The sequence below is a fragment of the Pteropus alecto genome, unplaced genomic scaffold (genome assembly GCF_000325575.1).
Source record: "Pteropus alecto unplaced genomic scaffold, ASM32557v1 scaffold45, whole genome shotgun sequence".
In the NCBI taxonomy this organism is placed as follows: Eukaryota; Metazoa; Chordata; class Mammalia; order Chiroptera; family Pteropodidae; genus Pteropus; species Pteropus alecto.
Window position 1 is genome coordinate 40924998 of NW_006442491.1, and position 15871 is coordinate 40940868.

The 15871-nt window shown below is 48.8% G+C and overlaps 1 protein-coding gene across 1 annotated transcript in view; it reads left to right on the forward strand.

Moving 5' to 3' along the window:
* The first annotated feature begins 228 nt into the window (after positions 1 to 228).
* Positions 229 to 15871, forward strand: part of PCMTD2 (protein-L-isoaspartate (D-aspartate) O-methyltransferase domain containing 2) — an 18409-nt gene continuing 2766 nt past the window's right edge. Inside the window, exons 1-5 of the mRNA XM_025039879.1 lie at positions 229 to 2625; positions 3170 to 3501; positions 6648 to 6750; positions 7465 to 7681; positions 10306 to 10434. Of these exons, the coding sequence (XP_024895647.1) occupies positions 3195 to 3501; positions 6648 to 6750; positions 7465 to 7681; positions 10306 to 10434 (756 nt within the window). The 5' untranslated portion in view covers positions 229 to 2625; positions 3170 to 3194. The remainder of the gene's footprint in view (positions 2626 to 3169; positions 3502 to 6647; positions 6751 to 7464; positions 7682 to 10305; positions 10435 to 15871) is intronic.

Genomic DNA, 15871 nt, shown 5'->3' on the forward strand with positions numbered 1-15871 from the left:
ATCGTTTTCTTCGTCTTTTTGGCAAAGGAGTGGCAGAAGTAAACTATTCTGACTGGGTTTTGGATAGATTATCATTGAAAAACGGGTGAAGTCGGCTCCCTATAAACCAGCGAGACCTGGTGGCAGAGCTTGGGGTAATGAGCCTTGCCCTGGGCGAGAGGCCGCCTGGGAGTCAGCGCCTCCCCCGGGCCCCACCTGCTCGGACCTGGGACATCCTTGGGGGTGAGACTGTCCACTTTATGAGAATAATTTGTATTTTGCAATTCCAGGTGTTAGAACGCTTTTCTTTATGTTTCGTAGAAATTGTTTCTATCGAGCGTGTGTCCTACTGGTCCAGCTTTTATGAGACGGGGGATGTGTACACATAGCAGCCTTCGAAGTTCTTAAAACCCCTCTGTGTCTCTGTACGAGTTATGGTTTTGAGATGAGAATCTCAGCTTCGTACATCATTACTCCGGCAGGAGGTGCGGCTTTCGTTCCCTTTCCCCAGCTCATCCATGTGAATCACTTTATCCATGTTCCCGTCAAGAAGTGACATTCACATTGGAATGTGGCCGTCTGTGTGCAGTCTGACAAACACGGGACTGGAATCATGACCCCTGTTGTCATGGCTTTGTACAGTGCTGGCCTCCTGGGCCTGCTGCCGCTCAGCCTGTTCTGGCTGCACCTGGCACAGAGTTTTGGAAGGAGCCGTTTCAGAGTGAGGCGGTCCTGTTGGGCTGCGGCCAGTCACTGGAACATGAATTACATTAGGTTGCAAAGTGTAATCAAGGGCAGCGTCCCAAAAATCATTTGCTGTTACTTTGAAAAATTGGATTTAACTGGATCGTAGGTCCAGATTTGGTTTGAACCTGTTGTTGGTTTTTTTTGGTGGAGTTGCGACTGGTCACATTGATGGTCAGTAATAAGCAGTGACTTTCCAGTGTGAAGGAAGTTAGATTTCCTGCCAATAATAATGACAAATGTCAGACCCTACAGATGGTCACATGCATCCTGCCGTTGGCATCAGGTAGGGTTACCCCATTATTTCTCAGTCTGTCATGTTTGGGCAAAGATTACTAAGGTGTGACGTGTTGAAGACGCTTGCTTCCTGAGAATTTTTAAAAGCTGCATTCGTTTTAGCCAGGCTGTGCTGGACTTGAATTCCAGCCCTCTCCTCACACACAGCTGTGCGATCATGAGCAACGTAACTACCCAGTTTGCCTTATAACATGTAGCCCAAAAAAGATTATGACTAGCAGGTGGTGCCTGTGAAAAGGTTGCAGCTATTTTTACTATAATACTAGCTTTGTCTGTGGAATAAATCTTCAAAGTGAGGCAAAGTTGAAAATAAGTGATATGTACTTAGTGGAAAGTAAAGCACACCTAATACACAGTTTGCGTTTGCTTTCTAGAGGTAGAGTGATGGTGTCGGCGTGGTGATAGCACGTTGTCTGTAGGCTTCTGGGCAGAAGGTGGCATTCGGACCCAGCTTGGAGGATGTGTGGATCCAGGCCTTTCCCTCAGCAGACCCGGAAGCAGCCAGACAGCACTCCACTGCTAATCAGTGACCCACAGTTGAAGATGACTGTCCTAGACTAGGGGTGTGGACTTGAGCCTCAGAACCGAGTGGCTTATTCAAGATTAGATTTGACCTCATTAGCATTGTGTGCTACCCGGCCGTGCGCACTGGCCATGGACCAAAACCTAACGAGGGCTCTGAGACTAAATGGGGTGGAAAGCGAGTGATTTGTAAAATCTGATGTTCTGCTCTAAAAATCTTGCTCCTGAAGACAAACTGGCCTAATCGTAAAATGAAAGCGCGTTTGTGATGAGCCCCACCGTTCACACAGTTGTGTAGGGAGCTGGAGAGTCACGCGTGTGGTCGTGTCTTCCTGGGTCATCCTCTCCGACCACAGTTGCTGGCCGTGTGAATGGGGGTGTGTGTGTGGAGCTGGCAGCCCCAGTGTGTCCTTACGACTCCCCTTTTCTTACACATTCAGAGGGTTTTGAGGGGAGAGCAAGTATAAACTTTGTGATAACAAAATTATAGCGTGTTACGTGCAAGTTGCCCGATTCAAAAAATGTGTTAGTCTTCGAGAGGTCAGGCGTTTACTCTCCCCAACAATTTAGGAGATGTTTTGTAAAAGGTTACGATTTTATGTGAAGTGAAACCAGTATTCTGAAAAAGTTGGGTGGAGTCAGTTCATTATAAAACTGGAAAAGCCGTTTGTGTGCGTGTAGGAAGTCAGACCTCTGAGGGCGCTTTCCCTGGATTCCATGAAGGTACCAGAGGGGAACACGTGTCCCTTTTTATTCTCAGAGGTGGCTGGGAAGAAAGCGGAAAGCTGGTGAATGTCTGAGAAGGTGGCAGAGCCCGGCCCCTCCTGCAGAGAGGCGTGGGAGCGGGGAGTAGGGCTCCGCTCAATTGTAGCCAGCGCAGACTTTGTATTTTTTACAGGCATGGGTTTGTCACAATATGTTCTGTTGGGTAAGAGAGTTTTGTGGATGTTGTTTCTCCTTGAAATCTGTACATCAGAATATCCAGATCAGCAGATGGACGGCTTCCTGGGCTTGACATTTATGCGCATGAAGGGTGTAGAGTTGCCAGACAAAAAACACCACTTACATCTGAATTTCAAATAAGTAATGAATAACTTAGTATTTGTTGTTTACCCGAATTTCAGTTATTTTTTTTGCTTTAAAGATTTATAAAAAAAGATATTACAAAATATCTTTTCGAAATCTTCAAAGAGAAGTTGCTCTTAAAATGATTTCTTAGACATGTCTGCTGTCTTCTAAGCGATTTTAAGTATCAATCTGTTAAGGCAGATTGATACTTAAGATCATTTTAACCCTAAAATCTTGACTTCCTAGATTGAAAACTTTTAGGAGAGTATCAAATTTATATTTTAATGGTGTTTTAAAGTTGTTATATATGTTTTAGTTTTCTTAAGTTCATTTGACTTCACTTGATACTATAAATTACAAACTAACTTCTGGATGGAAATAATTGAATTTCACCTTTAACTGTTTTTTCCCCTCTGAATCTGGCATCCTTGGGGGTGGGGTAGGTGGTCGTTGACAGTTTTCAGAATTCAGATTTTGAGATTGGTATGTGTTCAGAGCTTTTACTGTCTTGCTCTAACCTTTGCTGTAAATAGCGCTTTAAAAAGATTGTTGATTGCAGTGTCGGTCAGAAGTCGACCTTGACCATGGGAGGTGCTGTGAGCGCTGGAGAAGACAACGACGAGCTGATCGATAACCTGAAGGAAGCACAGTACATCCGGACTGAACTGGTGGAGCAAGCTTTCCGAGCCATCGATCGTGCCGATTATTATCTTGAAGAGTTTAGAGAAAACGCTTACAAAGACTTAGCATGGAAGCATGGGAACATCCACCTGTCGGCCCCCTGCATCTACTCCGAGGTGATGGAGGCCCTGGAGCTGCAGCCTGGGCTCTCGTTCCTGAACCTGGGCAGTGGCACTGGCTACCTCAGCTCCATGGTGGGGCTCATCCTAGGTAACGGGGGACTTCGGGGACACTGCCCCTGGGGGAGGGGAGCAGAGTCTGCTGGCAGTTTCCTGGTGGAGACCAGGTGACTGCCCTTGGCCTTCCCAGCAGCTGTGCAGTGCCGTTCCCAGTCACCGACGGGCCGGTTAAGGGAAGGCCCCTCCTGTTCCTGTCGCCTCCCACCTGTACCTCCACCACCTGTTCTGCACACGGTGTGGGGCAGCTGACGGCCTAGAGAGGTGTGTGGGCCTGGGCCTCACCGCCCGCCCTGTCACTCTGCCTCTGAACTAAGGACACTCAGCGTTAAAGTTTCCTGGGAATTAAAGTTCTCTCAAACAGTTTCTTTTTTTTTTAATACTAAAAGAGATAGTACCTGTAAATTGTTTATTTTTAGATTAATTCCAGGGATGAAAGGGATTTCACAAGTTATCATATTTGAAGCCATTTAGCCTATTTTTCCAAACAAACAAGATTTGCGACTATACGTGGGAATCTGTTATTTTTAGTATTTAAACAACAGTATCAGATAACTGAGGATTAATTTAATTCCCACCTTGTGTGAAATGTGTTAGTGGGGGAAATGTGTGTTAATAACTTTCATGGCCAGGAGCTTTTCTGGCAAAAAAAAAAGGGGTCGTTTATTGCGCCATCTGCCAGCCAGAAAGAGGACCGGGCCCTGGGCCCTTTGATTCTAGTGAACCTGGAAAGAAGCTTGTTGTTTTGAAAGAATTTAGGGTGCTGTAGATGAGAGGGAGGGTGAAGGCCTCGGTGAGCAAACAAAGCGAGACGTGCGGGGCCTCGTGGGCCGGCTGGAGGCCTCGCCTTCAGCTTGCTGAGCAGTTTGACTCCTGATCGGCCTGCTGAGGCGTGCTGGAGGGCACCTCCGAGCTCTCCCTTGTTGGCATCTCTTTCCACTCTGAGTGAGAACTGGTCTTGCCAGAGTGATGGCAGGGACTGGTCCCTGCCCTATGGAGTGGTGGCCGGTCCATCGGTGCTGGGCATCTGTGCGTTTTGAGGTTGGAACTGACAGGATTTGCTAAATACAAAGGTTTTGCCTTAAGTATCGTAATGTTGTCATCAAGTCAGCGTGAGCCTGTGCGTGGGGACGATGTCACAGGGCCATGGTCAGGCTGCTCTAGAGAATCTCAGCAGTGACACTTGGCCTCTGTGGACGTGGAATGAAATTTTTGGTTTCTTTATACATTTACATACTTTGGAATTTGCTGAAAATTTGTGGCTGTAGTTAGGTTTTGGGGGAGTCAAAATTCATATGCAGATTTCGACTGCAGGGTTGGCACCCCTAGACCTGGCCTGCCTGGTTCAGGGACCGGTCGACTGGACTGGGAGTTCCGTTAGGTGTCAGGCGATCCGCAGGGAGGACAGCTGGGTCTTTGGCTGTAATGGACACCGTGTCCTGCCATGGCGCATTTCACGGCGCTAACGGGAGACTTTGCCTTCGTGGACAGATGTTGTGGACCTGCAGGGAGAAGCCTGCGTGTGTCCAGGTGCCACGTGTCCCTGGCCGGCCTCCTGGCTTTCTGAAGCCTTAACACTCTCGCAAATCCCTCCAGAGGTGAGAGCCTCGTTGGCCTCCTAGCACCTGCACATGTGACACAGGCCCCGACTCTCTGACCTCAGCAGCCTTTCTGCCTGGCCCTGAACTTCATGCCTTTCCCGCCATGTTCCCGGGCTTGTTCTGTGGGATCCTGTCCTTGGCTGAGGGCTGTCCTTTCCCGTGGTCCTGAGCAGTGAGGAGAGGACAGAACACCTGCCTCAGACATGACGCATGAGCCGTGTGATGTGGGAACTGCTCTGCCTGGGGCATCGCGGGTCCGACCTCAGTGCCGTGTCCTCTGACCCCGTGTCCTTCCTCCCCTGCTAGCCATCTATTCACGGGGGCGGGTGGGGGCACGATGTTACCACTCTGTTTAGTGCTGAGCCTCTTGGGAGCAGAAGCTGCGTCCTGTAACTCTTACTAGAATTACCTCCCCCACTGCGTCAGGGAAAGGTGAGTGGCTCGTGAAGCAGGAAAGCAGGATCTCCTGAAGTTTGCTGTGGTTCGATGTGAACAGGGAAGTTTGACTTCCCAGGTGGGGTGTGTTTGACGAGAGGTCGTTCAGCAGCAGCCGTGTGTGTGGCAGGTGGAGATGTGCTCCTTCACCCATGTCCCCGCAGGACGCTGCTGCCCTGTGACTGGACGCGTGTCCGGTCCCACATGCCCTTTTGGTTTTCAGAAATTCAGGTGTATCACAAACGTGAACACGCACGTGCCCCCTTCCCCGTAAGAGGCCCCCGAGGGTGAGCAGTGTCCTACCTTCCATCGGTGTGGATGAGCCTTGCTTGTTTCTGACCTGCATAGAAACGGTTCTCACTCCACGGAGACTTAACTGAGGGGTTTGTGCCCCTCAGATCTCAGCAGACCTGCCCCCAGGAAGTTTTACACAGAGGGAATGTGACCATCACTAACTGGGCTCAGGCCGTATTTTCCATAATGGATAAATTTCCTTTGATATAAAAAGTGTTTCACTTGGATGGGAGACCACCTAGGAAGACCAGGTACCATAGGCATAAAAAATAAAAAAATAAAAAAATAAGGATTTTAAGCTGACAAGATCCTTGCAGTCTGTGAGGTCAACCAAGGGGTGCCTCGCGAAAAAAAAAAAACGAAATGTGTTTCATCGTGACTTGGAATTATGGTTTTATTTTAATGATGATTAAAATCTATTTTGTGAGAATTATTAAAATGCCCACATCTGAGTGTTTGGGGACTTTTAATGGAAAATAGTCTTGTGTCAAGTTTCATTTGCAAAGTACGTGTTTCTTCTTCAATCCTTTAGTAGAACCTCGAACTCTTGGTTTCAGACCTTGGCTTTTTATCTGTTTCAAATATTGCTTTAAAAGTGAGAGAGCAGGCAGGCTCAGGCTTCGGAGAGCTGTGGAATCAGTAGCTCCGAGAAGAGAGTGTTCGCGAGGCGCTGAGCAGAGGCTGCTGCGTACGCAGAGGTTGGCGCGGGCCAGCGGTGCCCTTAGCCGTCAGCCCTGTGGACCTCTGAGATCACATGTGCCGAGTCTGATGCGTCACAGTCGATAGATAGAAACGGGGAGTAAGAGTCCTTGCTCTAGGTCTAAAAGTTTCCTGTTCTGAAACCTCTCAGGTCCTTTTGGGGTGAACCACGGGGTGGAGCTTCATTCAGATGTCGTCGAGTATGCAAAGCAGAAGCTAGACTCCTTCATCAGAACGAGCAGCAGCTTTGACAAGTAAGACCAGGTCCTGTCCGGCCCAGGGTGTCGGGTACAACCTAAACCTCCGATGAGATGGAGAGAAGTCGGGTCCTTGGCGAACTGACTGAGGGTGGCAGGAGGCTCAGGGGTGTGCCTGTGTGTACCCTAACAACCCAAACATGTTCTGCGGTGTGAAGGGCTTTGGGTTTCTTAGCTGTACTGCCCGGTGAAGGTGATTCTTCACCAGTATCACAGCTAAGAAAAGGAGATAAAATGTTCATTTTACTTAGTTTTCGTGTTTCTGGTAGAGACATTTATCGTTGGATTATGTCTAAAACGTAATGGTTGCATTTGTCTTTAGACAATGTTTATAACCGGCTCTTGCCATTTTTGGAGAAGACCTTAAAGCTCGTGGGATTATCGTTTTTAGAAAAACCAAGTGTAATTTTCCCTCGTTTCACCTCCCTGTGGTAGATCTTGAGTGACATGATCAAAAGCGGAGCAGAGATGGTGGTGGTTGGAGGTCGGATGCTCCCAGTGGGGATCTTGCTTACGACATCCCCTCCACAACGTTTGTTTGAGTTTCTAACGTCCTCATTATCGGTCGTCTGCTTCTCGGAAGTCTGGCTTCCAGCCTCTGTCTCTGTCCACCGTGTCTCTTCGCCGCGGGTTTGCGGTTAGCGTAGATGTGCTGTGGAGCCGTGATACAGTGGGATAGGTTTCGTCACGGAAAACCTGTCCTGCTTCCAGGTTTGACTTCTGTGAACCTTCCTTCGTCCCTGGCAACTGCCTGGAGATCTCTCCGGGCTGTTCTCAGTACGACCGGGTGTACTGCGGGGCTGGCGTGCAGAAGCAGCACGAGGACTACATGAAGAGTCTCCTCAAGGTCGGGGGCATCCTCGTCATGCCGCTGGAGGAAAAGGTCAGGCCCCACGTAACTGGCGTGTTCACTTCCCCGAGCGTCAAGGTCTGTGCCAGGAAGTCCGCATGTGTTTTTCCTTGTAGCCCTTGTTACAACTCCCTCCATGTCCCAGAGGAGCAAACTGGCAGGGACCGGCCATGGGGACAGCCAAGGCAGGGCTGGGCCCGGCTCCTGTGGGGTCCCCAGACAGAGCTTCCCCTCCCTTCTCTCTGCTGCCCCCGCCCTGCCTGGTCCCCTCCCCCCCTTCCCCCCCTCCCTAGTCTGTGAGGCCTGTTTTATTAGAATTGTTATAGGTAAAACTCTTAGAGTGATTCCATTTCGCTTGTTAGTCTCAGCGTTAAAACCTGCGGTGGTATTTTGCGGGAATCCCTTGCTTGGTAGGGAGCTTTGCTCGTTCACGTTCCTGCCTGTTTTTGAAACTGTTTCAGTGGGGAAAACAGTGTAGTAAGTGAGCAGATGAATCAGACACGCGTTGGCCATCAGGAAGACTGTCCCTCAGTCAGAGGACACTAGGAAAAACAAATGATAGAAATTAGGAGATGGTGCATTTTTTCCCAATTTTCTGCAATTTTCAAATGTTAGCATTTCATTAATCTTGTTTGAAAAGTAACTTCATTTTAGAAAATCCAGAAGACATTCAGGAACACTGCTCACAGTTGCCACTCTGACGGCCGAGTGGGTGGGCCTCGTACCTGTGTCTGGGCCGTTCTTTTTCAGAAAGCTAACTGTGCGAGCGATTTAGAACGCATGGCCTTGGAGAGTGCACGACTTGCAGGTCGCGTGCCCCACCCCCCGCCACCATTCCCCGTGCTGGCGAGGAGCCTGCCGAGTTGTCGACCAGGTTGTCATCTGGTTCGTGTAATTGGCCGTTAGTCTGTATGTAGTTTGTCACTTATTAACCGTTATCTGAAGACTTCTGTGATTGTCCCACATTAAAGGAATTTTTATGCATAAGTGTTTCAGTATGCATCTGTAAAAGATAGGGGCTCTTTTTTTAAACGTTATCACGAAACCATTATCAACCTAAAAAATTGATAGTGATTTTTTAATATCTTCAGATGTCCAACTAGTGTTCATGTTTCCCTGATTGTCTCAAAATTTGTTCGAGTAGTTTATTTGAATGAAGCTCTATTTTTAAGATTTATGTATTGCATTTGATTGATATATCTCAAGGGTTTTTTTTAATCTGTAAGTTCGTTCTTTTATACTTTTCTTTTCAATTTATTTGTTGAAGAAATCAGGCCATTTGTCTGAGAGTTTGCTGCGTTTCTTTCTGTCCTTTATCTCATGTAAGTTGGGAGTGGGATTTTTTTGACCTTTTCAGCCTCGTCAGTTCCCTTTTCTCTCATGCTGAAAGTCCTGGTCCCCGGCCACCCAGTTTGCTGTTGGTGTCAGCATTGTCACTGGCTTTCTGATTCCTAGAACTAGTTCAGGATTTTGGGGGGATTTTATGTCCTTCTGCTAGACCGGAGAGGCACACATTGTCGGATCCTGCTGGCTTTCTCACTGCTGCTTTGAAGAGCTCTCTGCCAAGTGGTGACAGGGCTAGACGTCCCATCCTAGGGCTCCATTCTCTGAATAGTCTTTTCAGTGTGCCATACACCCGATTTCAGAAATCTTGGTTGTATTGCAAAAGTACGTGAGACCTTCGCTTGGGATTGTGTCACGGCTCGATTAATCTGACAGTTGCAGACATGGCTCTGATACCCATCTGCTCACTCAGAACTTGGCATAGGGTTCATAGGTTGTTTAAGGGCTCACACATTGCTTATTAATTATATTTAAATATTTGATGTTCATTATCACTAGAAATTTTCCTTTTATAAAACGTTTTTGAAAAAAAGTGGTTGCTGATATGCAAGAATGTGAGTAGCTTCTCGATACTCATCTGTGTCTAAGGTTCATAACGTAGAATCTTAGTCTTAGAGGATTTGCTGGCTTAGGTATTTTTAGGTAAGAGAGCTTGTGATCCTAGCATGTCAGAGCTGACCAGAAATAGCACCATGACCTGTTTGGTCATTTGGAGACTGGCACAGTCACACAGAACGCTCAGGAGGCCCTGCGGTCGACTCGGTTCTTCTGATGCTCCCGACGCTGGGATTCACAGCAGTGTCGTGCCCATACCCAAGTCCGCGTGTCTTCAGTACACTTGAGGGTGCACCGCCCGAGTGACCTAAGCTCCTGCACGCCCAGGACGGCCTGGCAGCGACTCTGCAGTCATAGCTGCTGTCGGGTCTGTGGTCCCGAGCCCCTGCCTGTCGTAGGGAGCTTGTTTTATAGTCCCATCCTCCAGAAGCGACATTTGGGGTTCAGTGGAGGTCGAAGCGTTGCAGGTGGTGGTTTGAGCCCAGAAGACGTGTCCGGTTAGAGTCCCCCTGATCCTTCTGAGATTGTTTTCTCTTCTGCCCTTAACTTCTGTCTCCATCATACATATTTTTTGTAAACAGAAGTTAGGTCTGGAAGTTTGAATACATTCAGACTAAACTTATTTGCAAGAATATTAAGTTATTTGTGCTTCACGTCATATCACATTGGGGGCCCGTATTGTCAGGTTTTTCATAGTTAGCGTATCTGTGTCTTTTTAGGTTACATATACAGATGATTGTATTTAAATATAACATACCAGGAGCCAAACCATTTTCAATGTTCTCATTTTGTCTTTGAGATAGTTGACTAAGATAACGCGTACTGGCCCTTCTGCTTGGGAAACCAAAAAGATTCTGGCTGTTTCCTTTGCTCCTCTGATCCAGCCCTGCCATTCTGAGTCAGGAAAATCACGACTTGTCCAGTTACGTAAGTAAAAAGACCTTAACTTTGAGATCTTTTAAATCTCATTAGAATTTGAAGAGAAACAAAATTTATGACGAATCTTTTACTTTAAAGGACATTTTCTCACCTACCATGACCTTAAATTTCCATGTGATTTTTAGGCATTTAAAAAATTAAGTCTATTTTTAGCAAATTTTAAATTATTTTAGCCTTCCTTTAAGTCTTCAGAGCTGTTGCTGGTCATGATGTTGGAAGCAGAGGACCCATGTGACAGGGAGTGACATCTGCCATGGGGAGGGGGCCGGAGCTCCTGTGGTTGTGGGTCCCTTTGCCCCGTGGGAATACTGTGTGGGCATGTGTCAGCCATCCTGCTGGCGGGTGGCGGTGGGCTCACCCGGCATGCCCTGCCTTCCAGCCCTTCAGGGAGCAGACCGAGCGTTGGCCGGCCAGCATAGGGCCGACATCCATCCAGGTGTTGTGTTCTGTGTTAAAAACTCATACAGCCACAGGAATCCCAAATGATTTTATTTAAAATAAAACCATTTGTCATGTACTGATTTCTGATCCTTTAGAAAATTTGGAAAATGTAAAAAAAAAGAATGAAAAAAAAAATTACCTTTAACCTCACCACCCAGAGACAGTGCACGTTGGCGAATTCTTTTTGGAACTGTTCTTTTGTTTATGAGGAATCACCTGTCAAATAGTGGCGCTCAGCCTTCCTCTCTGCTGAGTACAGGTCATGTGAAGTAGACATGGCCCCTGAAATGTGGCCGCGAGCAGCCGTGGAGTACATGGAGTACGTGGAGGCACCGAGGCACCGAGGCCCCGAGGCGGGGCTGACGGAGGGCGTGACGCGATGCTGTGCGTGGTCCCGCAGGGCGCAGGCATTCCCTCGGGAGAGGTAGAGCAGGCGACTTCCCCGGTGCAGTCCACGTGGGGAAACTGGACTTGGGCTTGTCACACAGGCTGCGGGAAGCCCTTAGGGATTTCGCATCAAAGATGTGGCGCTTCTGTCCTCAGGACCCCTGTGCCGAGGTGGAGGGGGCCTGTGCGCCCTGGGAGCTTTTTAATATCTTCAGATGTCCAACTAGTGTTCATGTTTCCCTGATTGTCTCAAAATTTGTTCGAGTAGTTTATTTGAATGAAGCTCTATTTTTAAGATTTATGTATTGCATTTGATTGATATATCTCAAGGGTTTTTTTTAATCTGTAAGTTCGTTCTTTTATACTTTTCTTTTCAATTTATTTGTTGAAGAAATCAGGCCATTTGTCTGAGAGTTTGCTGCGTTTCTTTCTGTCCTTTATCTCATGTAAGTTGGGAGTGGGATTTTTTTGACCTTTTCAGCCTCGTCAGTTCCCTTTTCTCTCATGCTGAAAGTCCTGGTCCCCGGCCACCCAGTTTGCTGTTGGTGTCAGCATTGTCACTGGCTTTCTGATTCCTAGAACTAGTTCAGGATTTTGGGGGGATTTTATGTCCTTCTACTAGACCGGAGAGGCACACGTTGTCGGATCCTGCTGGCTTTCTCACTGCTGCTTTGAAGAGCTCTCTGCCAAGTGGTGACAGGGCTAGACGTCCCATCCTAGGGCTCCATTCTCTGAATAGTCTTTTCAGTGTGCCATACACCCGATTTCAGAAATCTTGGTTGTATTGCAAAAGTACGTGAGACCTTCGCTTGGGATTGTGTCACGGCTCGATTAATCTGACAGTTGCAGACATGGCTCTGATACCCATCTGCTCACTCAGAACTTGGCATAGGGTTCATAGGTTGTTTAAGGGCTCACACATTGCTTATTAATTATATTTAAATATTTGATGTTCATTATCACTAGAAATTTTCCTTTTATAAAACGTTTTTGAAAAAAAGTGGTTGCTGATATGCAAGAATGTGAGTAGCTTCTCGATACTCATCTGTGTCTAAGGTTCATAACGTAGAATCTTAGTCTTAGAGGATTTGCTGGCTTAGGTATTTTTAGGTAAGAGAGCTTGTGATCCTAGCATGTCAGAGCTGACCAGAAATAGCACCATGACCTGTTTGGTCATTTGGAGACTGGCAGAGTCACACGGAACGCTCAGGAGGCCCTGCGGTCGACTCGGTTTTTCTGATGCTCCCGACGCTGGGATTCACAGCAGTGTCGTGCCCATACCCAAGTCCGCGTGTCTTCAGTACACTTGAGGGTGCACCGCCCGAGTGACCTAAGCTCCTGCACGCCCAGGACGGCCTGGCAGCGACTCTGCAGTCATAGCTGCTGTCGGGTCTGTGGTCCCGAGCCCCTGCCTGTCGTAGGGAGCTTGTTTTATAGTCCCATCCTCCAGAAGCGACATTTGGGGTTCAGTGGAGGTCGAAGCGTTGCAGGTGATGGTTTGTGTCTTACAACTCCCACCTCTGTACCGGCCCCTCTTACCTCCCCCCCGCCGCGGACTTTCATGGAGAGCCCAGAAGACTTGTCCGGTTAGAGTCCCCCTGATCCTTCTGAGACTGTTTTCTCTTCTGCCCTTAACTTCTGTCTCCATCATACATATTTTTTGTAAACAGAAGTTAGGTCTGGAAGTTTGAATACATTCAGACTAAACTTATTTGCAAGAATATTAAGTTATTTGTGCTTCACGTCATATCACATTGGGGGCCCGTATTGTCAGGTTTTTCATAGTTAGCGTATCTGTGTCTTTTTAGGTTACATATACAGATGATTGTATTTAAATATAACATACCAGGAGCCAAACCATTTTCAATGTTCTCATTTTGTCTTTGAGATAGTTGACTAAGATAACGCGTACTGGCCCTTCTGCTTGGGAAACCAAAAAGATTCTGGCTGTTTCCTTTGCTCCTCTGATCCAGCCCTGCCATTCTGAGTCAGGAAAATCACGACTTGTCCAGTTACGTAAGTAAAAAGACCTTAACTTTGAGATCTTTTAAATCTCATTAGAATTTGAAGAGAAACAAAATTTATGACGAATCTTTTACTTTAAAGGACATTTTCTCACCTACCATGACCTTAAATTTCCATGTGATTTTTAGGCATTTAAAAAATTAAGTCTATTTTTAGCAAATTTTAAATTATTTTAGCCTTCCTTTAAGTCTTCAGAGCTGTTGCTGGTCATGATGTTGGAAGCAGAGGACCCATGTGACAGGGAGTGACATCTGCCATGGGGAGGGGGCCGGAGCTCCTGTGGTTGTGGGTCCCTTTGCCCCGTGGGAATACTGTGTGGGCATGTGTCAGCCATCCTGCTGGCGGGTGGCGGTGGGCTCACCCGGCATGCCCTGCCTTCCAGCCCTTCAGGGAGCAGACCGAGCGTTGGCCGGCCAGCATAGGGCTGACATCCATCCAGGTGTTGTGTTCTGTGTTAAAAACTCATACAGCCACAGGAATCCCAAATGATTTTATTTAAAATAAAACCATTTGTCATGTATTGATTTCTGATCCTTTAGAAAATTTGGAAAATGTAAAAAAAAAGAATGAAGAAAAAAATTACCTTTAACCTCACCACCCAGAGACAGTGCACGTTGGCGAATTCTTTTTGGAACTGTTCTTTTGTTTATGAGGAATCACCTGTCAAATAGTGGCGCTCAGCCTTCCTCTCTGCTGAGTACAGGTCATGTGAAGTAGACATGGCCCCTGAAATGTGGCCGCGAGCAGCCGTGGAGTACATGGAGTACGTGGAGGCACCGAGGCACCGAGGCCCCGAGGCGGGGCTGACGGAGGGCGTGACGTGATGCTGTGCGTGGTCCCGCAGGGCGCAGGCATTCCCTCGGGAGAGGTAGAGCAGGCGACTTCCCCGGTGCAGTCCACGTGGGGAAACTGGACTTGGGCTTGTCACACAGGCTGCGGGAAGCCCTTAGGGATTTCGCATCAAAGATGTGGCGCTTCTGTCCTCAGGACCCCTGTGCCGAGGTGGAGGGGGCCTGTGCTCCCTGGGAGCCCCACCTGGGAACCCCACCAGAACGTCTGAGCGAGGGCCTTGCTGGTGGGGTCTCTGGGTCCCTTGCGGGTCCGGTTGAACACCAGCGTGTTGGTGGGGGCGCTCAATCAGGCCTGGGTACGGACCGTGACCACGTGGAGGGCACCCTGAGGTGTGTGTTTTGAGGCCAGGGCGTCACAGCGAGTATTGAGTGATGAGAATTGTGATGTCTTTGGGCAGTCCGGTTATTTGTAAGTTTATTTTCGGGAGCCAGAGTTTTCTAAATGAGGAAAGTCGTGTGGAAGACAAGGACTAAAGAGGGTGTCGGTGCCCAGGGCGGACGGGGTCAGGTGCATTGGCCAGTGACGGACTCTGCAGGCAGGAAGCAGTTCGGAGACTCCTGGGATTTTCCAGGCTAGAGATGAAGGTGAAACCCAAGATCCTGGCCTCTGCCGTGGAAAGGACTTGGCGTCAGGCAGCTGGGGCCTTTCTGAGGCGGGTGTGGGAGTCTGCTGTGGGTGTGGGTTTGCAGGAGGCTCAGGACCCCAGGCAGGACTGGGTCAGAACCCTGGGAGCGGCTGGGTGGTCTCTCTTAACGGGAGTCACAGGAAGAGTAAGCGTTTGCAGGGGGAATGGTAAAGCCAGAGGCGTGGGCAGCAGCACCAGCCTGGGCGCCGAGGGGCAGCCAGCAAGAGAGACTCGCTCCCCACAGCAAACGAGGTCCGTTTCCCCCGCGTGCACCTCGGGGAGGCCGGACTAGGGGGTCTGATGACCTGTGAAGAGCTCACGTCCGCAGATGTAGGAGCAATAGCAAGTGGGATGGTGAGGGGACTGGGGTGCAGAAGCAGAAGCCAGTGGGCTGGTGAGCTCGATCATGGTGCTCGGGGCAAGAAAGTGCTGGTGTCCATGGAGGCAGGGGAGGGGGTGGAGGGCAAGGAGCTGGGCGGTGCGGGCATGGGGAGAGGGTGCTGGGGGCCTGGGCGGGTGCTCTCCGAGAGCCCCCTGGGACAGCAGGCGTTGGCGGAGGGTCTGCGCAGCCCCCTTTGGTTTGGGTGACATGTTACAGATGACCCAGGAGCCGTCCCGAGGGTGGGCTGAGCTTCTGGAGTGTGTGGGCACTGGAGGGGACAGTGATGCCGATTTTCAGTTTAACGTGTTTAAACACGGGGCCGTTTCTTCCCACTGCGAGAAGCAGCGTTCGCCTGTGTTGAGGTTGAGGTTGAATTTGATTGACAGATGTCATTTTTCTTTGGTGTGCTTTGGAGGTTTTGTCTCTTTAGAAATGTGATTCGCTTTTCTCTAATAAAATAAACAAATACCCAATTCGTAAAGCACCACGGAAACGTTAAAATAGGTAGGAAGCTGGAGCCGGGCGTTCGCTGTATTAACTCGCGGACAAAACGGTCCAGGAAGGAGGAGCGTAAGCAGTGACGAAAGAGCCTGTGAGAGACACGAGACGGTCCCCAGGGTTTCACGGGGCCCCCGGTGGGCGCGTGTGCGGCTCCGCCCCCTCCCCTCTCGCGCAGGGTCGGCACGTTTGGAGGTTCCCGCGCTCGGGCGCACCGGTG